The sequence below is a fragment of the Anser brachyrhynchus genome (genome assembly GCF_964034855.1).
Source record: "Anser brachyrhynchus genome assembly, chromosome: 1".
Taxonomy (NCBI): Eukaryota; Metazoa; Chordata; class Aves; order Anseriformes; family Anatidae; genus Anser; species Anser brachyrhynchus.
In genome coordinates, this window is record NC_137694.1 from 183,886,687 (window position 1) to 183,912,211 (window position 25,525).

The following is a 25,525-nucleotide window of genomic DNA, read 5'->3' on the forward strand; positions in this document are numbered from 1 at the left end:
CTTGATATTCAGAACATAGGGATGTATCTCACTTCTTTCTGCTAATGAAACAGATGGATGAGATCATTTTGGTCAGGAAAAACAAGCTTACACAAAGTACTGTATTTTAAATTTTTGTCTCTTCTTTAAAAATGTATTGGATTAGAATTAGACAAGTGACTTTAATAACATCAAAGTTTGATGTGATTATTACTCGAGACTCAATGAACTTGGTTGGTATGGGACGGCTGAAAGCAACGCAGTTCCACCTCACATGTGGAAAATGTGGGGAAAAAAAAAACAGCGTAGCTCTCATTAAAGGATACCTTGAAACAAAGCTACCTAAAAATTAAAACATTTCAACAGCGAACAAGATGTCAGGTTTGTAAGCTATGGCCTAAGAAGTGTAAGTTAGGAAGCAGTATTCTTAATTTCATCATGCATCACATGAGAAGGATTGACTTTCATCAGCACTTCACATATAGACCTTTGACATAACAGGCATTTAAGTTTACATTAAGACCATTTCTATTCTATAGAAAATAGGCAACTACAAATAATCCTTTCTTACGTATTTCTGCTATTGCCGTGCTTCAGCTTGTTACGTTGTTTTCTGTTGCCTGAAGTTTTCCCATTTAGTTTTGTTGGGGCAGGGGGAAAAAAGAGGATTGGAGTGCTGCACTAGGGGTGCAAACCTCCGCCTCCACCAACATGAAAAGCAAACTGCCTGTGCAACCACGCCAGCATGACAAAGCAGGAAACACTAATCTAAACTTTGGTTCCAAATTTGGATGCACGCTCAACACAGGCCATTCCAGTGCAGTGTTTATGGCCCCAGAACGCCAAGCCAAAAGTCATGCTTGAAGGATTTTGACTTTTGAAAGCAAGGAATTCCAGTAACAATCCTCAAAAAACAATCCGAATATAGAACTGCTCAAAACACATCACACAAAGCATAACATATACAAATATTGGGGACAATTTTTTTATGGGTGTTTTGTTTTTTAAAGCTCAGTGTATCTTAGATGTAAATATGCATATAAGCAAGGAGTCTACTACGTGTGACTTAAAACCAAAGCTGAAGTGTGCCTAAAAGCACAATTAGAATTGATCTCCTAAGCATGCTATCTACATGTATTTGGAATATTACAGTATTTAGTCTATTATAGCAAAACACTCTGATCTCTAGAGACCAACGCTAAGCTTTACTGTGTGAACACATCAGCAATACTGTAGCTACAAATTAGTCTAATCATATATTCAGAGAACTATAAAGTAGCAGTTGGCCTAAAATTAAGATTGTTTGACGGTCATATATGGTGTGACTAAAACCTTCGGAAAGCAAAGCAATATAAAAAAAGTCGTCCAATGCAGGACACCTGTCAACTTCCAGGTCAAAAATAGGTCTTTCTAGCCTTTTGCATATTTTTGAAGTCTTAAGATACCCATTATCAATTGATTTCCATTTGGATTTTAGTTTGCTTCAAGATTTGTTTCACTTTTCACATATGTGAAATATGCTGCCAAGAAAAGGCTCTCACCAAGACTGGGCACACCTTGGTAAGTCATCAAAAAAGTACTTCTGCTATTACTTTAAATACAGAGTGTACCTTTCCCAACACTGCAAATGAAAAATACCTATCTCAAGTCCCCTTGGATTACAGAAGCATCACAGTTGGCCTTTTGTTTCAAAACAATTATGTTAGCATGTGCTTTTGTTGCAATATATTTAACAAGACCAACTCACCTCTAAGCCAGTTTTACTGTATCAATACTTACGATTCTGAAAAACGTGCAAGATGCTCTATTTAGATAAAAAGCACACAAAAAGCTTCTGCTACTGAAAAGAGTTGTTTCTACTGGCAATATTAAAATGAAATTTCATCCTGAGAAAAACTGGAAAAATAGCTTGATACATCAACGCAACCACTCTGAAAATCCATTCCAATAAGCACTAGTAGGTTCCAGTTTTATCTTCTCAAGCCTCAGTTGATGCAATACTGCACACAAAAATCTACTAAGAGACCTTCATTATACAAATAAAAGGTGAAACACATGGGGTTTCAGTTAACCAGAGTTTTAGCAGTTTCCGACATCCATCAATCAGATTCATTTTGGTAGTGCTACAATGGCTCTTTGCATATAAGTTTCAAAACTCCAGTGATACATTTTTACCTACCTTAGTTTTATAGCTCATTCTTAGAAACTTCACTACAGACTGCAAGTAACTGAAGTAGATAGTTGGTTACGTACAGCTACTTGTTTACATTTTACTGTCTTACATAATAGCCACCTTCATGTTTTCTGTTTACACAGAAAAAAATAATTCCAGAAACATCTATTAGTATTTAACCCTTCCATTAACTCTAACAAGCTGCATTAATTTGCCTCACTCAAAAACACTCAGTTAAATTGTGACTACACACATGCTGCTGAACAAGCCAGATCTATGAGATTTAGGAGTGTATTCCAAGAGGATGAAAAACCTGCTAGTAACAGGTTTGGTACTGCAGACTACCTGAAATAATGGGGAAGCTGAACTGGGGAAAATATGGCAAAGTCAATTAGCTAAGTGCAAACTGAGCCAATAAAGTGTTTTATGTGATATGACTGTGAGTTTACTGAACTTGGCATGTTTAAATTGCATTCTTCCTGAACACATCCAAATCCTGTGTTTCTTCCAAAGCTTTCTGTAAAAACACAGAAGGTGAAGAGGACCACTATTTTTAGCAAACAAAAAGCTGACACCTTATTTGAAGGTTCATTCTTCTGCTATCGTAATCAGCACATAGCGCAGTACACAGATTCAAGCAATGTAACACAGAATTTATGCACCTGAAAGTGCTGTAAAAATTGAAAGAATAGTCACCTTAAAATATATATATTCTCTAAAATCCTAATAAGCTGACCTTTAAGAATGTCAAATTATTTTCCTTTTGTGTGTTTTACTGCCGCTGTTGACAAAAAAACATCAAAAATGTAGATCAAAAAAATCCTAGGTAAGACAAAGGGTTTAGAGAGAAATAGTATAGCACTAATCCGAAACACCTTATGAAAAAATCTTCCAGGTTCTTGATAATCTAAACATGTTGACAGTGCCCCTTTAAGATCTGAATGAGATATTGTAATCAGCTAATGTAGCTGTACACTCAATCATTACCAACTCAGTACGTATTTACTAAAAAAGTAACAGCAGTAAACATTCATGTTAAAAATATGAACGTCAGTGTTGCAAGAAAATATGAAGCAGGAGATTTTCCTCAATTTCAGAATGACTGTTCAGCCACCACTCTTGTTCAGGAGCTGAGCTGATGGAGAACTCTGGTCTACTTTGAAAGGAATCAAGTATAGTGAGTTACACTGCCATTTAAACAAACAGTTCAAAGTTAGCACGGGGACAAGACATGGCGCTGCTGGAGGACATAACCAAGCAATCCCACTGAGTTTGTATCATGTCTTGTCATTTTCACATGTTTAACAATCCACATGTGAAACAAATGAATCTTAGCAAATACCTTAGAAGCTCGTCAATACAACCAAAAACCAAGCGTGTTAGTGAAAAGATATTAAGCCAGATAATTTTTTCAGAGAAAAGCTTAATAAATGTTTAGATTTATTACTTCATGTAATACCACACCTAAAATAATCTGTCGCATTTTCTAAAACTATCTGCTCCTCCCACTCTGAGATAATCACTCTTCAAACATCTGCTGTATTGAAATAAACTACTCAGTTGTTCTGTGGACTTAATATTTTAAACTGCTTAAGAAGTGAATCTGAGTAAAATATTTTCAAATGTAACTGAGCATTCTGATCGTTTTTATTACCCTGAATTTGTAAGTTTCTCATACCATGTATATTTAAGAACAGATTTTGACATTGTTCAAAGGCCAATGTGAATATGAGGCAAGTTAACTGCCCTGGATCTCATCCTGTGAGTGCTGATGGATCAGTTAAGTGCTCCAGAATTTAATTTTATTTCTGAATAATCCGCTACTTTGATCAGTAGAGCCAGAATGGGAACCAGAGACTTCAGCAGCAGATGATCTGGCACTTACAACACATCCATCTAATTTTGCAGACGCTGAAAGAAGGCAGAAGTTCTATTCAGTCACTTGACTGAGCATTTGAACACCTCTCCAACAGTCTGTTCAACATGCGGACAGAGCAAACAGCATGCATAACCATGGTGGGTTCAAGCTGAGAGAGATTGGTAACCAAAACAGACCGGACAAGAATTGCTCGACGGACAAAACAGCAGCAGCCCACAATAATGAAAACTAACTAGTCAAGAGAGTTGTGACAAGTCAACTTGCCTACTTGACAGGGCTGTTGAGCACAGCTTCACTCAGAGCAAGTTTAAATACTTGGGTTTGAATACTGTATTATCACTAGCAGGAGCAGTGGTAAAGAGCAAGTATTTCATGTATGCGCCTACAATGGTAAGTGTTCTAAAAAGCTTCACACAGCTCACGTAACTAAAGAAAAATGTCATAAAATGGGAAAGGTTAGCACACAGATGTACAAGAGGACGGCAGATGGTAATAGACAAAAAAAATAGCCATGTGTGGAACTAGCACTTTTTTTTTTTTTTAAGTTTCATCACCAAACTGGCATTTTAAAAATGTTTAGACTCACTTGATCACCTAGTGGCAAAGCCATACAATGCAACATGAGAGAGAAATTTCCTTCCCAAACAAACATGGCATGTTATCACAAACTCTGCTCAGACTGGAAAGGGAAGGGGGAAAGAGGGGGCTTATTTTCACAACCACATTCCCACGTTAAATACCAAGAGCAGTAACTAATCCTCAGATAGCAGATGATGCATTACATGAAAAAAAAAAGGAAAGGGGAGATTCAAGTTCGCATGTCCCATGTGAAAAAAACATGATATACTTTGCCCAATACTAATAATGTGCTTTATGCAAAACAAATCCAGGGTTTGATCCAGTGCCAGAAAGTACTGGATACTCTTCCTAAAGTGCATATTTAACCTATAGTCACTGGCTTATAGCAACTCACTACTGAGCAAGAGAATGCTGGCCCACCCCAAAAGAAGTCCTGCTTTAAAGGGACAGCTGCAACACAGACATTAGAAAAGCACAGCTCTTCAAGGCTCGATACAACATGCAGGTTTATGAAAATACAGGTATTCAGAGAAAAGTTGTAGTAATCTCATTAGAAAGAAAATGTTTTGAAAAAGGTATGCTCTGCTCAGTACTTTTGGAACATGCAGTGCTGCTCGAAAAACAGCTCATCTCCCAAGCTGTACTTAATTGATCATACAGCACTGTATACATAAAGCCAAGTTTTCATGACCCCGGCAGGCTCATCAGTTAAGGTTCTGAAACACAAGACTTGGTGGAAAAAAAATTACAAAGTTTAACTGGGAAGATCAACTTGGAGGCTGCATCACAGTTTAAGAACTAAGTAACTGGGGGGAAAATAAACAGTTGGGTACAAAACTATAGACAGCAGCTACACTTCTTCAAACTATCTGATCTCTGCTTACTTTTGAAGAAGACCCCATATCACGAATTCCACGAAGATGCCTCTTTGTACATTTAGTTAATAGCTGTCTCTGGGAAGCTTGTGTTTTATGTTTTTTCCACCTATTAACAGTCAACCTACCTGCCCATAGTTGTCTATGCCAGTTACTAATCTATTTAAGTTTAATAAATCAAAAGCTGTCCTTAGGGACTGGCCAAGAGTCGTAAGTCCTTCAGCTTGAAGGTTTTTCAGTTCATTCATAAACGTTGCATGGTTTTCCTTCCAGCCAGCCTGAAAAGAGAAACGTGAGAAGACATTCTTCAGACAGAAGCTTTGTAAAGGCTCAGGGTTTTCTGTTCAGCAACTAAGCAAGACACTTTGTAGCTGCATGCAGCTCAGCAGAAAGGCATGCAAAACACCTTGGAAGTTACACGTATTTAATGCTATTATAAAAAGCCTGAAAATAGTTTAAAATCTTCATGATCCACATCTATCTAATGTTCCAAAGGGCGAATTTCTGTGAAGCCACCCGTGAATAAACCTCGCAGCTATCTGAACTCCTCTGCCCAGCCTTGAAGTGATCTCCAACAGGTTCACGGCCCTGTGTCATGCAGCCCCGCCACCCCCTTGCCTTGTTTCCCCCCCCCGAAAGGACAGGACAGAGGGAAGCTCCGTCCTCTTCTCCTCCCACCTTCTCCCCCCCCCCCCCATACAAACTCTCCTCGGAGTTGCTGTCACTTCTCCCAACTTGAATTAAATATCCCCCACAGTTCATTGCTGCTCACAAACCACACAGGGGAGGGACAGAGGAGGGGTGTGGGGGGGGGGGGGGAAGGAAAAAAAAATAATAAAATGTCGGCCATGTTGATGTCAGCGCTGCCGCTGCCAGAGCCCGTGCGTGCGCCGAGCCGCCGCTGCCCGGCCCGGCCGAGGGGGCAGGAAGGAGGCCGGGGAGGGAAGGGAAGGAAGGAGGAAGGGAGGGATTAGCGGGGGTTTTACCTTGATAGCGTAGGGAGGCTCCTCGAAAGTGACCAGCATGTACCTGTCTCCCCTGCTGGCCGGGTCCCGGGCTCGGAGCTGCGGTGCATGGGGGGGGGGACACAAAGCAGAGGGTGAGGCGGGAGGAAGAGGAGGAGGAGGAGGAAGGCGGCGGTGCAGGAGACCCCCCACACCCCCCCAAATCCCCGGCCCTTCCTCCCTCCCCTCCCTGCCTCCCTCCCCTGGGTGCCCGCACACCGCCGCCCGCCGCCCTCGCCCCCCGCAGCCCCCCCCCCCGTTCTCTCCCCCCCCTCCCCCCTTTCTCTCTCCCCTCCTCGCTCTCTCTCTCTCTCGCCTCCTGGAGCCGGTACCTTCATGAAAGTCTCTACAGCGCCTTTGGCTATGTCCAGATAGGTGGTGCCCAGGTGGGTGCGCTGGTTCATGGAGGCGGACGTGTCTATCAGGAAGAGTAAGATGGGCATAGTGCGGAGGGGCCGGCGGCCGGGGCGGCTACATGGACGGGGCGGGGGGGCTGGGGGGGAGAACCGAGGGGCTGGGGGGAGGAAGAGGAGGAAGGGGACGGAGCAGTGAGTGGCCGTGAGTGCTGTGCACGGGGAAGGGCGCCTCCCCGCTGCCCCTTCTCCCGGGGAGAGGGGGGGGGGGCAGCGCTGCCTGCCCTGCCCTGCCCTCCTTTGTGTGCGGGGCCTGCTCAGCCCAGCACGGGCTGGCTCATGAGGGAGCGGCGGGGAGGGCTGCGCCGCTGCTGACCTTCCCCCCCGCCGCCGCCCCGACCACCACCACCACGGCCGCCACCTTCTTCTCCTTCGTCCTCCTCCTCCTCCGCCCTCCCCTCCCCCTGTTGCTGCTGCTGCTGCCGCCCCTCCGAAGTTTCGGGCGGAGCAGCCGCAGCCCCGCCGCCCCCCGCCACCCTCTCGCTCTGACTGAGGCGCTGCCTCGCTCGCCGCCCGCTTTTAAAGCCGCCTGGGCAGGACTGGCCGCGCCCCCCGAGGACACGTCCCCGACCCACGTGACGGCCTCCCGGCCCCGCCATAGGGCCGCCGGGCGGTGCCTCGTTAGCATATTCAAATCGTGGGCGGGGCGAGGGGGCTGTGGGGGAGCGCGGGCCCGAGCGGCGCCGCCGCGCATGCGCGGTAGCGGCGGTTCGGGGGGGGCGCTGGGTGCGGGCCGGGGGGCGCTGCTCGTCAGAAAATGGCGGGGGGGGGGACGCTGGGCGGGGGGTGTCGCTCGTCAGAAAATGGCGGCGGGGGGGGTTGCGGCGGGGCTGAGGGCAGGGAGGTGGCTTGTCCCCGCCGGGAGCGGGCGGGTGAGTCACGGTGTGTGGGGAGCCGCTCTCCTTGAGGCTGAAGGAAGGTCCCCGCCTGAGGGGGGGGGGAGCCCTGCTCCCGCTGAGGGGCTGCGAGGCGTCCCCTGAGGCAGCGCTTCCCCCCTCTTAATGTCTGTTTTGCGGGGGGAAGGAAAGGCCCCGTGCACCGCGCTGATCCCCAAACTGCCCCTCAGGACAGGAGGCCGAGGCAGAAAACCCAAAGTCGGGCTGAAATCTGCCGGCCTGGCTGAAGGGGGGCTCATTTATCAGGGAAAGTTCAGCCTCTGGCAGCCCGACGTGTCCACTGGGTTCGCCATGCGGGTGCTCCGACAGTGAATTCCGAGAGACTCGGTCTGATCTTTCTGTATAAAATAAATAAATAAAAAATTTAAAAAATTGGCCGGCCCTCGCTGTGACCTTTTCCCCTACGTGCAGGCAGAAATTAACGCTAACATGTCTTTGATCTGTGCTCAGGCACTCCGAGTTTACTTCCTATAAATCATATAATTGTGGAGCGTTTCCAACCAATTAACGATGAAGATCTGTCCTCGGTTTTTGTTTGCTTGTTTTCCCCAACAATTGAGTCTCTGCCGTTTCTGCTCCACTAGCCTTCAAGCTCTAACTCCAGAGCCATTTTTTAGCATAATCTGTTCAGGGGATTGCTCCGCATCCTATCTGCCTGATATTTTTCTCCCGATCCAGCTGATGTGCTCCCACAGCCACTGCTCTCGAAGGTATGAAGCCACTGTGCTCCCTCTCTCAAGATAAAATTGGCAGTGTCCTGGTTTGATTCATTTTGTTCTTCCAGGCAACATTTCTGTCTTGTTAGGCAAGAGCTGTTTTTGGCTTTTTTTTTTTTTCTTTTCTTTAAGACTAATGAAAGATTAGCATTTAGTTTCTAGGAAGGCTGGAGAGAGAGGGGTGGAATCATGTTTCCATTGCAGTTTTGTAGGCATTCTTAGGCCTGTGAACGTGGTATTTTGGCTTGCCCATTGGCATCTGTGGCCTGCGCCATCCATTCTGAGGCGCTGGAGCAACCCCAGGGATGCTTGCTTTTATCTCAGGTCACCCCTCGGAGTCCTTCTGAAGGACTTTGGGAGTTGGGAATGAAACTTGATTTTTGGAGTGGGTACAGGCAAGTTATGACAGCTACGTTTCTTCAGAAGCAACATCCTTTGCTGTGAGTACTCGGTGTGGATCCTGCGGGCCGTAATAAGCCCGGCCAAGCTTGTGTGAGTCTGAAGCCGCTTGCATCTTTCCAACCATTCAATTTTAGAGCTCCAGTAGTGGGGCTGTGTCTTGTGACTGACAGCAAGGCTGTGCTGGTCCAGGTTCTACTGGTTAATCTGAGCCCCTGCTGTTAGAGGAAGCAAACCAGCAGGTGCTGCCGAGGCCACGTTGCTGGATTGCCCTGGAATCCAGTTGCATGCCAGCCCCCATTATGCAGTAAAATATTTGGTCTATTGGAGAGTGTTCGTAGAACAGTCTCTTGTTGTCTCCAACTGTGTTTTGGGACGCCTTTCTTCCCCTCGGCTCTCCACATGCATCTTCTGGCTCTGTCAGGTGTGCGGCTCCTGAGGAGGTCAGCAAGGTTGCCTACTGCTAGACTAGTAATTATCTCCCTAAGGTGGTGGGATTCGAGTTGTTAAGTAAAGGCCGTGATGCTACTTTAACAAGTCATGCCTTGGGATTTGTAGCTCCTTTGGGGAGTAATGTTGAGTGAGTGTACGATGTTGGCCTCTTAATTGGCTTCCTTTTAAATCTCTTAGACAGGCATGTTCTTTAGACATGCCATCTTCTCTCCTATTTGTAATATCATTGATGTTTCATTGACTGGCCTAATAAACGAGCACCTCTTTCATGTGTGAAGCGTCCATCTTCTTGGAGAGCATTCTAAAAATCGGAAACTTCTGGAATGTAGCCTTCTCCAAAGTGCAGGAAAAAAAAAAAAAGGCATTTTAGAGCACTTGCCTTACTAGGAAAATGTTGTGAAAGGCAGCCTGGGACATGGAGACTTCACGTAAATCCTGGAAGGTCATTTGGAATTTTTAATTTTTCTGTTTGTTGCCAGTAGGGGGGGCGGGAAGAGAGGGAGGGAGGCATTAACTCTTCGTGGTAGAATAAGTCATAAACCAGCTTGAATTCTGGAGTGACCTTGAAAAGTGGATGCAGTAGGCACACCGTGTTTTTCTCACCAACGTGAGAGGAAGGTGGGACCGAAGCAGCTGGGCCTATCCTACTCCTAGTCCCCTCAGTCCAGGGATCATCACTGATAAAGGAATCCCACCGACAAAACTTATATGCAGCTCCAATGGGATTTATACAAGCAAAAACACTTTATGAATTCTGTACATACTCTCTTTTTGCTATTATCTTTGAAGCCATTTGGAACATTCAGTTCTTCCTGCTCCTGTGCATGTTATATTAGATCCACATTAGATCCCCTATAGGGCAGAATCAAGGCTGGTTTTGTGTCGTCTGTGGTAGGCATTAGTACTTTTCTGCTGGGAGCTGGCCAATTTGATTAATATTGAGAAAGATTCTTTCAAAGAAAGATAATCAACCCAAGCCTAAGTCTGTATCAGCCTTTTAATGCGAGAGTCATAATGGCTAGTGCTGCCATCAGAGCCACATTTATAAATCTGTACAAGGGATTTGCTATGAAGGAACAAAACCCAGTGATATTAGTGCTTATGCTCATTACTGGGAGAGCTGATGCAGCTGAGCAGGGAGAGAGGTTGAGACTATCACTGAAAACAGATGCGGTTTTGGTTTCAGCCCTTTTACATGGTGGGCAAAATTATACCCCTTGTACAGGCTAAATGAGGCAGTTCTATCTTTTCTCCTAAATCTAGATGAATTATTTCAGCATGGTTCTGTCTGAAGGAATACCTCCGCTGTATTGATAATGCAAAGGATAATTACAAAGGATTCCTGCATATATCCTGCAAAGGATTCTTTCATACACAATTTTTGTTTGTTATTTTTCATGCATCCATGAGGGAGCTTGAACATAAATCTATATCTAAGAACACCCATTTTCTGATCTTCAGAGTGGGCATTGTCCATTTGAGGACAGATAAGACAGTATTAAAAGTGCAAATTTCACTTAAAATTTAATTCTAACTCAATAAAGCAAAATATGAGGATAGAAATGTGCCTGAAAAAAAAAACATCATTTTAAAAAACAACTTTGGTGTCATTTACTGTTATCATCATTTTTTTTTTGTCTTGAAGATAAACAACAGCTTCTCCCAGTTGACAGCCATGAAATTATATTACCAGATAGTGTTAGGCTTATTTTGTCCTGAACCACAGCCTGAACTAGAACTGGCAGTTTAGCTTTGATTATTATTTTTTTTTAATTGGCTTTCTCCTTCAGACAAAATTGTTTCACAAAGATACAAAGATCTTGGTCAGCCCAGGTTCTAGTGACACAGGTAAATTTTTCAGAGCCCCCATGAGAATTCCGTTCCATAGCCTTGTAGATTGTCACCATTAAACATTTTTTTATTTTTTTCCATGCTTAAAAGTCTTAAATTTTCCATTGGTTAATTTTATTATACTGTTCATCACTAGTGTATATACATATATATACATAGCATTCTAAGTATTACTTATTATTTTTTAATACCTGTTTCCTATTCCTTTTAGCCTTCCTTTAGCCAAGTTCTGTGCATTCAAGTTATTTCCTTTCTCCATAAATAAAATATTATTTTCCACTTGTTTTGGACTTGAATAAATGAGAGCTTAAATTGGGGTTTGGGGTTGTTTTTCATGAGTTTCTCTTCAGTGATTTTGACCCTACCTTTTTTTGCTCTCCCTGAAATTGTTACCAAAGGGAAACCGCTTTCGTCCTGTAATTCAGGTAGCTTAGATAAATGTATAGAACTCTTCCTAGTATGATTAGATCCTAGATGAGTAATTACTAGTATCCTAGTATATCCTAGATGAGTATCCTAGATGAGTAATTACTGAGAAGACAGGTATCACATAAGATGTAACCCTCAAAATTTTTCGGAAAAGTGACATTGAGAAAACTGGATCTCAAATTTTTATGTGTATTCTAGGACTTTGCCCATTTTTTCTTCTAAAATTTGCAGAGGCAGCTGCCTGCCTTTGAAACTGTCTAGCACCTTTTAGAAGTCTGTACTTTGGCTTTCCCAGCACCAGAACACAGTGAAACTACACCGCTTTGCAGAACGATGACCCCTAAAAGAAGCTGCTTTCTGCCTTCTGTTGGCCCATCTTCAAAGACAGCCTCATTTTCATTGCCTGGAGATCGGGAAACCCAGAGGATAGCCTTTGAAGCTTCCCAGGGATTTTTGTATTCCCCACCACTGCTTCAGCCATCCAAATCCCTTGCTGTTTTCTGGCTCAGTAGTTGGAAGCACAGCGAACAGCGGTGTGCCATCCAGGGGCAGCATAGCTAATGTGGGCTTGCAAGGAAACCGGGATTATAGTAGTTTGAAGTAGTTTGTTTTCTAAATGTCCGGGATGAATGTGGGCACTGAGAGATGAAGTTCATGAATATTTGTGAAGTACTTAAGCTCTTGGAAAGTACGTTATGATAGAAGTGCATGGTAAGATTATTTTCAGAGGAAAAACTAATCTCTTTGAGGACCATCTGTGCTGTGACAGTAGAAGTCAGTCAGTTAATGATTGAGAGGTTGGAAGGCACCTGAATAGAAGAGAAAGAGAAAGATAAAAATCAAATTAAACTGTATATTTGATACACGCTTTTCCTTTGGTATTACTGGCCTTAGATTGAAAGGTCTTCTAGGCAGTGTGTTGTCTTCATATGTATTTAACAGTGTTTAACAGAGCAGGACCTTTTCTACTTGGTACTGCGAGGGAATATTAAATTTAACGTGGAGATAACTGCTTAAAACAAACATTGCAAAATTACAGTTTTAATAAGATAGTGCATATGAGAATTCAAATAGAGTTACAGTCTTCATATATCCTTCCTGATGTTTTACATTGCTCCTTTCGCTTAAGGTAGGATCTTGGTCAAGAACAAAAACCTGTCTCAGCTCTGAGCCTTTAAATTTATTCTGTCTCTTGAGTATTTCAGCTGGCAGTGTCAAGACCCAAAGAGAACAGAAAACGCTCTCTAGCATATAAAAGCTAAGGTATTTTTACCTTTTTTTTTTCCCCTCCTTTCTTCTTAAACTTATTTTCCATCCCTGAGATGCTGGTAGCAGCAGGCAGCAGCAGTCCACTTGATTCCTGCTAATACCAGAGTGCCCAGGGAAATACAGGTACAGACTTCTCATCTTCCCTCTTCTCCCCAGGCCATGAAAACGGGAGGAGGCTTCTGCATTCGCTAGAACAACAGGTCTGAGGAGACCTTTGCTTATTATGCCAGGGAAGTAAAAATCCTGTCATCAGTGTGGCCAGAGATAATAGTTACATCAGTCAGGCAGTTTGAGGGAGATTGCTTGTAGCAGTCCATCCTGGTTGTGTTTGGGTTTCTCGTCTCACTTTTGCAGTCCGGGCTGAAAGCTCCTCTGTGTACCCTAACGGGTTAATTCAGCCCTTCGCACAAATACATGCAACACACGGTGTTGCCATGTAGGCTCTCCTCAGGATGTCAGGAACAGAACTAGGATAATCTTCCCCCACAACACCATTTTTAAACAATTTTTCAGAGAGCTGCTAAATCTTCCTGGAGGAAATTTTCCCTGGGAGGTTAGTGCCCTGCCCGTACCCACCGATCTGCGTGATCCCACTTGTCACCGTTCCAGAGATTTCTTTTGTTTGTTCCTTTAAGCATTCTTTCTTGCCTTCATTGCAAAGTTTCAGTAGCCCCGGAAATCATATCCTTTCTGAAGGGTTGGACCCTCCTGCACATTTCATAGCATAGCAACGTAACTCTATTACCATGGATCCCAGACACAGGCGTGCAGAATTTATCTAACTAATCGAGTGGTTAAGGGACACCAATTCCAGCTACAGGCAGCTTGTAGCATAAAGTGGTTACAGCTAAAAGATATTCTACAAGCACTTCCCAGAGAGGCAAGACGTATTTTTTTTATTATTATTTATTTTTAATGGCGAATATAATGGGTATAGTCTTAGTAAACAAGAGGGCAGAGTTACTCATTCATCCCTAAAATGTTTCCCACTGAGGTAGCACACCTGCATGTGGTATTTGAGAGCTGGGAGCTCTTTCTCTAAAATATTGCCATGCTGTAGAAGTTTATTATCCAGCCTTTACTCTAAATGCGATTATTATGCCTTGCCATCTTTTGCCCAAAATCACAACACTGTAAAAGAAAGATGCGCTTGGTTGCTCTCCGCAAGGCAGCTGGCATGACTGGTGTCAGATGGAATATATACCTCTTGGTCTGTCTTTTGCCATTTAGCAATTAATGAAAACGTATCAAATCCCAACAAGCAGATAATTGGAAATCTGAACAAAAGCCCTCTATAAAGCACAGACATAGGTCTTCTACAGTAAAATAAACCTGATAAAAATATAAAAAGCTTCTCATCCAAGGAAGAAATCTGTTCATCTGCGTTCTCTGACTTCTAGCACCTTTGGCTAGACATTTGGGACTATGTGCTGAGCATGTTATTCAAAAGGTACAGTTGAAATGAAAGGAGAGGGGTTTTATTTCTGTTTTTACATGCACGTTGAAGCCCTGACGTAAGACCTACTTGTTTAAAAGGTCCAGAGTCTTGCACAAGGAAGTCAAATGGATGCCACGGTGGGCAAATCTGCTTTGTACTGACTTGCAGAAAAAGAAGCGTCTTGTAGAAGTATTTCAAATGGGAAGGAAAGACACTTAAAGCATTGCTTTGAAAAGTACAAAAGGATAATTCTTACCGAGTTGAAATCGCAAATGCATTTCTCATGAGGAAAATTTTAGAACAGAGTTGAGACCAGCTTATAATGAACCTTGCATTGTAAGTGTAACCCTTCTTCATAGTAACAGTCTGCATCCAGCAGTGCTGTTTGGTCAGCAATGGGTTCTTTTGTTGTTGGAGATGGCTTTGAATTTCACGATGTTGCAATCGGAAAGCCTTGACCGTTTCAGGATCAGCTCTAATATTTTCCTGTTGGTAAGCCATTTTAAAGTCAATATACGGTTTATGGTTATTTTCCAAACACGGTTCCAAAACAAAAAGCCCAAGAAAGCCCATCCCATAATTCAGGCTGACGCTAAGCGTACCCTTCGCCAGTTTTGGCAAAGTATGTTGTGTACACTGGTTGTGTGATGAATTAACGTTTCCTCTGAGATTCTTCTGTGCCTTCCCTCCCCTGAGGTATTTCTATTTTCTGCTGTTTCTCTTTTGTGAGGGCCTCGATACTGTTACAGTCATTCATGTTTGACTGGGTTATGTGAGTTGTGAATGCACAGCTAACACTGATCAATATAACTGTGGTCTTGAAGGAACACGGAGGTTAATAATGCAATGGAGGCAAATCCAGGCTTTTAACTATTATATCCATTGCATCTATTTTCAAGGTATTGTGATTTATTTTATTTTCCTTGATCATTTTTTTTTCTTCATGTTTTCCATTTCAGATCCTCTCTATCTTACCTTTTCCTTCAGAAAAAGTTACAGTATTTTTTCTTGGTGTTTCAGCTTAGATATTCAGTATGCCTCTCCTCAGCTGGCTGAGGGAAAAAAGCCAAAACTACTAATTTGCCCTGACAAGTCTTCACTCTCCGTGTTTTTGATGATTGGTTGTGCTCTGTGCTTGACTTCAGCAGCAGCTAATAAGTAACTCCTGATCCAGCAAAAGCTTCCAAAGGTTGACAGATATCACTTGAGCTCTCATTTCAGAGGTAAGTGACAGCCCTTTAACCCAATTACAGTACAGTGCAGCAGAACTGGGCTCACTTGTGATCTTCTCCCAAGCAGCTGCTGCAGTTACGTTACAGGGAAAGGGGCACTATTCCTTTCTCAAGGGGAGTTAAGATCTGTTGTGCTTTAATTATCTATCATTTGGAATGCTCCAAATCCACCATAGTGCCATTTTTTTTCCATTGCTGCATCTGCTTGTCATTTCCTAAGTCCTTTTTTTATATTGAAATCTATTGCCCATGTACTAACATGTTTAACAGCAGTGTTCACTAAGACATTTGCAAATTTTACTTTTGTCCAGCTAGCTTTATCACAGTGTTCCTCTAATTACTATGACCGATTTTGCCGTAACATCAGTTACTTTGTTGAGAATGTAGCTGTAACTGTGACCATCATCTAAAGCTGTTCCTTATCATGGTGGTAGCAATCCAGCAGACCTCTGTCACTAGCACCAAACTTTCCTGTAATTCTGACATCATCGTGAATTCCTCCCCAACTGGCAATAAGAGGGTTTTGTATGGCTTTTTCTCCGCTTGAATTCTCTGTTTTCTGGATTGTGAAATTGCCCTCTGCATAATTCAAGAATCATTTCATGATCTATGTTTAGCAGAATTTGTTACCCAACAGATGTCTGGACAGTTAATGACCTCTGTAAATACAGCCCTGTGATTTCTTGCTATTGATGGCCCAAGAATTTTTAATCTCTTCTGCTACAAGTCAGCACTAAGGGCAGCATGTCACCTCTTACTTAAAAAAAAAAAAAAAAGGCACAAAAAGTGTATAATTTCCCCTTCAGAATAATTATGCCTGGTCAGAAGTGGTATTTCTTCCTTATTCTCTTGAATTTTTATGTTCATCTATGTGTACATACATAAATGTGCATACTTACATTTTTTTCCAGTCAAAAAAGGACATGGATAAAAAAACCCTGAAATGAATCAAAATATAATTCAAAGAAAAAGTGCTGCTATAAATACAAGCCAGAACTCACACTGTCAGCCCTCAAGCTGGGGAAGGGGTAAATGCCTAGAAAAGTCCACGTCAGGAAAATCTTTGACTGTCACCTTTATGTGTCTGGCAACTGTGTTACAAGAGGATTTTGAGGCGCTGGTGCCAGATCATTAGCCCCGGGTAGTGATGTGTACACACTGTAATATTGCACTGCAGCTGCACAACCACCCCCTCTGTCCTCCTCACCATTCGGATCAGGAGCTAGCTGTGCACAGGAAAGTTGTCCTACCTTGTTTTTATTCTCTCTTCAATTGCCGGCACTAGGGAGCAGAAAAGTGTCAGGCAGGACTGTATCAAAGAGGAGGTAAGAGAGTCCCTAACATCTGGCATTCGTCTCGCAGGGGAGGGAACAGAGGAATTGAACGCTGACTGGTCAGACATCTCTACAGGGGGACTCTGCAAGCCAGATGCTGAAGTTCCTAGAACATGAATACGCACAGCAAAGTGCTTGAGAGGACAGCCCATGCTTTGCTGTGTGCCACTGAGAAGGAGCTAACTCAAGACTACCCACACAAGTGCTCCTGGAGCACTCAGGCTCCTGAGCAGCTGCCTAGGATTGCAAAAAACTTTGCTAGATATCTTGCTGGTCCCCCCTCCTATGGTGGATGGGTATCTGCGGCCAAACTGCTGGGTTGGGAGGGACCAAAACTATGGAGAGTTTCATCATCTAGATCTATGCTGGTAAACTGCGGAGGCCAATGCTCCAGCAGTGCTATGCAGAGCTCTTAAAACTGAACTGTGGGCACGTTACCTGGCAGTTCTGGCACTTGACTTTTGGCACTCTCTCAAAAGGTATCTGGATATGGCCTGGAGAAAAACATGGGGGGCTGGAACTAGATGATCTTTGAGGTCCCTTCCAACCCAAGCCATCCTATGATTCCATGATGGAATAGGGACCATTCCCCACAGGCAGTTTTACATCATCACACTGTCTGGGGGGAAGATGAAAATTTAGTTCTGTGATGTTAGCTGGGCCACACAGGCACAAAACCAAAAGAGCAAGGTTTGGGGGGAAAAAATAAAAATAAAAGAAAGGAAAGAAAAAAAAAGGTCTGGTTTATTAACCAATAGAACTGGACCCATCCTGGAGCAAAACTTATTGCTGCAGTTATGGCCTCAGGCTCTCTGGCCTCTGGGAAAGGTTTCTTCATTTCAATGTGTTTAGGTATGTGCATACATACATACATATGCATGGGGCTTTTCAAATGAAGAAACCTGTTTCCAAGGCTGGCGCATTACAACTTGAGGGTCTTTACATGTTTGTAATTACTCTGTCCCTTATCCAAGGTCTTCGCATTTGAACACTTCAGCACTAGCATGGCCAATTTTTACAGTGTTTCTTGCCATGGTTCAGTAAAAAATAACTATTGCCTTGTTCCCTCCCATTACTGGGAGCTGACCTAACACAGCAGATGAGTTCTTTTGACCTCAGAGCATCACTTGCCCTCACATGGAATCTTTTGAGCACCTTCTTGTTGACACTGATATCTCATTTAGAGCCACTGTGTGTGAAAATTTTCTTGTTCTGATATTACATATGGAGACTATTCTGGTGCCAGTTAGCCTGAACATCAGGGGCTAAACTTCTGAGAGTGTCATACTTTTTTTTCAGTTGGTACCAAATGGGCCGACTTTTTTTTTCCCCTCCATTTGGACTTTCCTTATCCACTTTCAGAGGTACAAGATGCACATTCACCACATTCACCTCAGTCTTCACAGAGACAATTCTTCTGAGTCTTCATTGAGGTAATTGTCAGATGGTATTTTTACACAAGTCACCAAGTTACAGATGAGGACATGACTGAATAATTGGTTTTCCTCTCCAAACATGTGTGGCCTCTGTCTCTAGAGCATTTGCTATTTTAAAAATAAAAAGTATTGCTCCCACTTTCACAGATTTTCTCATTAGGTGTCTGCCCTGGAGCGGGCCAGTGCTTCCGCATTCACTCTTCTCCAAAGGACATCTCCCCAAAGCAGCTAAATTTGAGTTAGATACGGTTATCATTTCAAAATCAAAGTGCATTCTGTAGATTCTGACTACAGACATATGGGCCTACAACTGTGCAAGATGTCCAAGGCAATCAGATATTCCGGCTGTAATCTATCTAGAATAAAAAAGATGCTGATCAGGAATGGCCATGAGGTAATCAGAACCAAATGCTCCACAGCACCATCTGCAACAGTGCCATCTGAAGCTAGCATCACTGGGATGTACGTACACGCTCATAGACTGAGAAACTTCTTGCTTCAGTGAGGGCCACAAATGCCGGCTTACCTGCTAGAGTGGAGGTGACTCATAACATTTACACAGAATAACACATGAAAGAGTTCGATTAGATGATCTGGGATGCTTTTTTAACTCCACAAACAGCCCTATCGTACTGAGTCATAAGCTGCCTCTCAGGACGTTTTTGCAGGAATCCTTTTCCACTTAAAGGATGACTTTACCCAGCCTGGTTCAGAAACCACAAGCTTTTAAATAAGTCTTTTGTTACAGGTTTGAGTTGAAAAAAAAATGACACTTTAGAGAAGGTCTCCCTATTTTTTTTAAAGACTCAGATGCTGTTTTTTTACAATTTGAAGCTTTCCGTGTAATTGCAGTAAGAGGTAATCTACAAAGTGGTTCAACTTCAAGAAAACTGCTCAGCTTCATAAAACTTCCTATCAAAAACACAATAGCACTGTTGGGACCTTTTTGTACCAGAGTTCTTTGCCGTTTTTTTTGTTTGCTTTGTGGTTGTTTGGTTTTAGTTGGTCGCTTGGTGTTTTTGTTTTGTTTTGTTTTTGTTTTGTAAAATATTCCACCATTCTACTTCTAACTTTCAATATTAGCAATTGAAAAAAAAAAAAGTTGGTTTTCTCAAACCAGACTTTTATATGCTCAGCATCCTGTCATCCACTGTTGGGCCACACGACTGGTAGTAGAGGTAAGAAACTTGAAGAAAATAATTAAAAGACACAAGTTGTAAGAAAATGTTCTTTGATATTCCCTAGACACATTCTTAATTGTACACTTCAGGAAAAAAAAAAGAAAAAGGAAATACTTCAAAGCTTTCATATAGTTAGTGTATTATGTAAGAGAAATTTATTTACCTTTCAAGCAAGTTACATAATTTAATCCATTTTCCAAATAGAAAATATATTTATTGATGCTATTCCATGATCCTTCAATATCACAGAGGGAAGGAAGATTTAGACAAGCAAGTTCTAGAGTCCCGAAGCCTAGAAAAATACAAGAATAATGATCTTAGAATTAGTGATCAGAGAGTTCCACTAAAAAGACAGTGAATAAAATTAGAGAGATTTTTGACAGCAAGTTGGAAGCCCAAAATGTGAGTAATACTATAGCTGGATCAGTGAGGACAAAGGAAACAGCAATAAGACTGCATACAATGCCAGAACTGCTTATGGGGCAAAATGCATGAGCCAGGAGTTCTCATTTGCAGCCCACACACTGACACAGCATCACTTTTTTGTTCTCACATGTTCACAGTCAGTTACAAAGCCAACAGCACTTGCACAGCAGCTAGAAATTAGTGTACTTCTCAATAAGGTTCTACAGAGTGCCATGCACGGTGCCTTGCCCATATTTTAAAGCTAATCAATTTTTTCCAGAACTTCGACATACAGCAGATTGAATCCGTTTATCAGTTTTTGATAGGTCCTCATTTTCTGAATGCCAACATGAAACAAAAACTAAAGGTCCTCATTTTCTGAAGGCCAACATGAAACAAAACTCATGAAATACAGAAGAAAACTGTCATAATGAGCATGTAGGGTTTATTATCAGAAATGTGATGGGCAGTGTTATTTGTTGTGTGAATGATAAATACCTGGAGCAAAATAAGGGTGCATTTTCATAAGGTTTTGTATTTTTAAGCAAGATGGGCAAGTGTATTTTCCACAGAACGCTTTGGTACTCTGTGAAGTTTGCCTTTCTATATAAAGAATGGATCTATATTTGTTTCCCACATGCTTCTAAGAATGATGTAGCATCTGAAATTAAAAATATTTTTTAGTAACTATCTCATGAAGGCTATCACTACTGACAAAACAAGGGAACTGCAAAGGAGAGTGTTTTAAGCACAAAGCTTTGCAGTTGCATAGCTCATCGAGTTTTGAAGAAATAGTAACTCCCATGTACTGCAAAGTGGGAAAACATTTAATTTACCAACAAGCAGAGAAGAAAAGCACGGGAGAGGGTAAACCGCTGCTGCATTCGATGGCTATTGAGAGGTGGCTCTATTTGTTGCCAAGTGTTCTTACCTTTTTTATGTGGTTATCCTTTGTGTGTACAGGCCTTTTGGTTTTGCATGGGTAATTGAGGAAGAGGCCTCAGAAGCTGAAATCTGGCTCGCTGTCAATGGAGCACTTCTGAATCTAAGCACCGACGCGGGCAATGTGCAGTTTCTCTCCCACACTGGTCCCCCTCTTGCAGAGGGAGAGCAATTGCAATCGGTTTATGTAATGGCTCAAAGGGGCACAAGTTAAATAGTTCTTAAATTTTAATCACCATAAAATAGCTTTTTCTTTATGAAAGGCTTGTTCTTGGGAATATAAATATTACTCTAATTATTGTTGAGCACTTTAGAAAAGGACAGTTTTTGTTAGTACCCGCAAAGATGCCAACATATTTATTAAATTGTCCCACTCCTACTGGGTGGCCCCAGTGCTTGCCAGTTTTAGCCGAAACGTTTGCAAGATGTCACGACGTTGCCAGATCATGTCACAAAAATTGTTTTGCAGAACAGTTACCCTTATGCCAAAGCAGTACCTATTGCTGTGCTTTTGGGGCTAGGGATTTCTCCTCTTGTTCTAACAAGAAGTAACAACCTTGAAGATACAAGTATCCAAAAATAGGGCTGACAGCAGAGCTGGGAGAGGTCCAGGTCCCTCCTCCCCGGGCCCCCTGCTCACCTGCACGTCCAAATCCTCTCCATGTTGCTGCAACTGTCATGTGAGAAGTGATTACCTACTTTTCAAGAGAAAATTAGTTCCTAAAACTCAGAAAAATCTCACTCGGATATACCCAAATGAGAAAACAAAACCAAAAGTCAGCAAACAAGACAAAACGGAAGATGGAGCCAGAGAGCAACTTTTAAAGCAAAGTGCCAAAGATCGGGAATTGAATTTGCTCCAGCTCACAAGACTGCAGACGAGGAACCGGAGAAAGTAACCAAGACTCTGGTGTGGTACGAGGGCATGGAAATTGGCTCCGCTGTGTGTGAACACAGTGATCCAAAGCAGCACCCTTTCCCAGAGCTATTCTGTCCTCACCCAATCCAAGAAGATACGGACCAGTCTTATTGCTAGCAGGCAGGCAGGTTCAATCCACTCCATCCAAATCAAAGGAGTGAAAGTCAACCCATACCAAGAAAAAAAGGCTGAGGAGAACGCTTCATTTACCGTGTGGCATGCCAAAAATGCAGAGCAGGAGGAAGGACGCTAAGAAACAAAGATGAGGCGATATTAATTTGATATAAAGCTGCCTTTTTCAGTTTGTTTTTTTTTTTTTAACCCATGCTAATGGCAGATGTATTCTTACAAGAAAGTTCAAATAATCCAAGCATACCACATTTTTATGGAAGTTGAAAAAGAACTGAATATGCTTGCTTTGCTTGGCTTCTAGTTCAGTTACAAGGAGTCATCCTAGAAATATTTTCAACCCATGCAATTTTACCATAAAGCTCTGATAGAAAATGAAAAAAAAATATATCTGCTAATAAGTACTGGTAAGATTTATTTTCTTGATTTTTTTCCCATTATATGGGGAAACACTTTTCTAAACTACCCTAATTTTGTTTCTGCAGGTAGTCATTAAAATTGATGACTACAGCTATTCTAGCTTGAAGTCTTTTTGTCCATTAGTTTATGTGGTTATAAGAAAATCGTTGCTAAAAAGTGAATCATTTTTGATTGGATTGTGTGTGAGAATGGTAGATCTGGGAAAACACTCAGATCTTGTTGGTAATTTCAATGCCTTTTCCACCATTACGACCACATTCTTTTAGCCTGTCGGGTACAATGCAGGAGTAAGCTCCAGGTTTCTGGCTTACTCTAAAATCTTATTTCTTCTCTGCTTTCCTTTCTCCTTTCCCCAGCTTTTCAAGCAATGCTCTTCTTCTCTCAGTCACAGCAAGACAATTATTTGTGTGCAATAATTTCCCAAGCATATTTCTCTGCCTTATAAGGGAGATGAGAGCACTGACCCCAGATTTGGACACCTGGTAAAGTGATGTACCAGAGCTCAGGATTTCGTTTTCTATTATTTAAGTACCTTCCTGGTCTTGCTGAGGAAGTAACCATTAAAGATAAACTTTAAAATAAGCCCTTAAGATTTTTATCTTGACTGACTATAAGCCCACTGGAGCATCTCTTGCATTGTGGGCTTTTCTTTTTTTTAAACGGTAAATCATTACCAAAGATTAGACCTTTATATAAAGCATAGATTTCATTTCAGAGTGTCATTATTTGGCTTTGATCCAAATGCATGCCCCTGGCAGCCGGGCTGTTGCTGCCTGTGAAACCTGCATTCAATGGGTGCACCTGAACAACCATGTCACAGCCACCAAGTGGAGTATCTTCTGCAGCTTTTTAGAAACAGGAAAGTAAAAGAGAATGTCCATTTAGGACTGTTTTTAGTGTTTTCCTCCAGAAGGGCAGTGTATTAGATCTTGAAGGAGTAGTGTTGTGTCTGAGAATGTTTAAAGATAAGGGAGAGGCAAGGGAAATAGAATTTCTCAATAGGCAATTGATGAAACAAACAAACAAACACCAGCTAATTTGAGGGATGCATAGGACCAGCTCCGGGTCCTGTGAACCATACCTTGTTAAGATAATCATTTCCCCCTTACTCACTTCCTTGAAGGTCTACTGGGCAAAAAATATTCTACGTCTCCCTAGAGCCTGCAGTATGTTGCCTCCAGCATACTTTCAGACCATGTTTATCTATGAATAGTGCATAGTGCCAAATCCTGAATGCAAACAAACTGCAAAGACAGCAGCCCTTGCCAGATTTCTTCAGACTTTAGTTTTCAAAGACATTTTAAGGTATACATCCATTCTGAAAATTGTCAAGTATATCAGCATCTTCAAAGAATATTTCATACATCATGTAGCAATGCAAGCTTTTCTGGCTGTAGGTCTAGCTGTAGGTCTAGCCTAGGACCGCAGGGTCATCTGTAGCAGTAAGAGGGCTGGTTTCCATCTTCGGTTCTCTAGTAGCAGTTCCCTTCTAAGGATTGTGAGAAAGGGATGTTATCTAATGTGATCATACATCCCCTGGGAAACAGCTTGAGATTGCAGATGCATTTCCTACAAGCCATTATCTGTTGCTGACCAGACATTTCCCTCCACAGTACACTTGTGAACTTCAAATAGTTCAGTGAAGTACAGCTTAAATGCCTTGCTGTGGTCCTGCAGGCCTCCAGACCCTGTTTGTCTAGTATAATATGTTCAGTTTACTAAACACTATCTAGAATTTAGTTTTCACTTCTATACGTGACAGTCTTGTCACAAATTGCACAACAAATATATGCCTATCTGCTAAACTCATAAGCCTCCTCAATTTCTCTGCTGATGGGAAGGACTTTTTTTTTTTTTTTCCAGAGAACTGCCACTCTTCATCTTACCATGGGTAAGTTTAAAGTTATACTTGAAGTAACGCTTTCCAGCCTGCAAATCACTTCTGCGATGTAGGACAACTGTTCAGATACCTAGAATTGTTTTCCGGAGTTCTCCAGACGGATTATGAAAGATTGCCTTTGGCATACACTTCAAGAGAAAGCGTGTGTTAGGTTTTTTTTTGTTTGTTTGTTTTGCTGACGTTAGCACAGAGCTGTGGGCAAGTTCCCTGACCTTCTTGGACCTCAATGAATCCAACAGGAAAAGTGAGCAAAAAGCAGAATCTCGCTGAAAAGCAGTTGCTGGAGCCCCATTGCATTTCCCTTAGAAATTCACCACGAGAGAGTTCGTAATCTAAATACAGACAAGCCTTGGTATTGCGAGCGAGGAGCTTTGCAACCAGCCGGCCACCGTGTGGCGACCGGGCAGGGAGGGCTGCCCTCCGGCACCCGGACCCGCACCCCCGCTCGGGAAAGCAGCCATCTACACCCAGTTTTTAACCACCATTACCTGCTCAAGGCCTCCCTTTAGCAGCCCGGCTCCTGACAGCTGCCTGCAAGACCCGAGGTTAATCCTCCCCGCAGCGCTCAGGCAGGCCGGCCGCCGGGACACCCCTGGGGGCGCTGCGAGATGGCGACGCCGCCCGCCGCCATTTCCCCCCTCAGCCCCCCGCACCGCCCGGCCCGGCCCAGGGGGGCGGCCCGGCCCGGCTCGGGGGCGGTGCCGCCGCTTCCTCGGTTCCTGCTTCCCGGGGAGCCCGGGGGATGAGCGACAGAGCCCGGCACCGTGCACCGAGTCCCTCCTTCTCCTTCTCCTCCTCCTCCTCCTCGGTGCGGCCGCCTCCCCTCGCCGCAGCCTCCCCTCGCCGCAGCGGCGGTGCCCATGGCGGCGGAGCCGCAGCCCAAGGCGCTGACCCGCAAGCCCCTCCTGCTCAACAAAGTGGAGGGCTCGCAGGAGGTGGTGAACATGGCAGCGATCGTGCCCAAGGAGGACGGGGTCATCAGCGTCTCCGAGGACAGGTACCGGGAACGGGCAGCCGGGCGCTGGCTCCCCCGGAGCAGCCGGGTTGCAGGGCGGCGGTGGTGGTCCCACCCTGGTGGTGGTCCTGGTGGTCCTGATCCTGATGGTCCTGGTGATGGTGGTGGTCCTGGTGGTCCTGGTCCTGCTGGTGGTGGTGGAGGTGGTGGTTCAGGTCCTGTGGTGAGGGTGCTGGGGGTGCCGCGGGGATCCTTGCTGACCTTGCCTGAAGGTTTGCGGTGCTGCTGGCGAAGGCAGTTCTCGTTCCCCTTTCCCCTC

The 25,525-nt window shown here is 43.3% G+C and overlaps 2 protein-coding genes and 1 long non-coding RNA gene across 7 annotated transcripts in view; 1 reads left to right on the forward strand and 2 right to left on the reverse strand.

Moving 5' to 3' along the window:
- Positions 1-7,387, reverse strand: part of INTS6 (integrator complex subunit 6) — a 44,236-nt gene extending 36,849 nt beyond the window's left edge. For 2 of the 3 annotated variants that reach the window (XM_080569545.1, XM_080569544.1), the window contains exons 1-4: positions 7,264-7,280; positions 6,822-6,907; positions 6,472-6,549; positions 5,614-5,763 (exon numbers count right to left, since the gene is read on the reverse strand). In XM_080569545.1, coding sequence (XP_080425671.1) covers positions 5,614-5,763; positions 6,472-6,549; positions 6,822-6,893 — 300 coding nt within the window. In that variant the 5' untranslated portion in view covers positions 6,894-6,907; positions 7,264-7,280. Of the gene's footprint in view, positions 1-5,613; positions 5,764-6,471; positions 6,550-6,821 lie in introns of all 3 variants that reach the window. The other variant, XM_080569546.1, reaches the window with a different exon arrangement.
- The window catches only part of WDFY2 (WD repeat and FYVE domain containing 2), a gene marked incomplete at its 5' end in the record, with an annotated part of 78,012 nt that continues 59,253 nt past the window's right edge, over positions 6,767-25,525 (forward strand). The window contains 2 exons of one of the 2 annotated variants that reach the window (XM_080569646.1): positions 6,767-6,875; positions 15,374-15,576. Coding sequence is in view for 1 of the 2 variants with exons in the window: in XM_080569644.1 (XP_080425770.1) it covers positions 25,112-25,248 (137 nt within the window). Of the gene's footprint in view, positions 6,876-15,373; positions 15,577-25,111; positions 25,249-25,525 lie in introns of those variants that run through there. The other variant, XM_080569644.1, reaches the window with a different exon arrangement.
- On the reverse strand, positions 8,535-19,830 carry LOC308183505. Of its 2 annotated transcripts, none has more exons than XR_013942455.1 (3): positions 19,700-19,830; positions 14,610-14,839; positions 8,535-12,455 (listed from the first exon to the last, which is right to left on the reverse strand). It is a non-coding gene; the product is annotated as an uncharacterized lncRNA (long non-coding RNA). The 2 variants fall into 2 exon arrangements; XR_013942456.1 differs by having other exon boundaries at positions 12,920-14,839.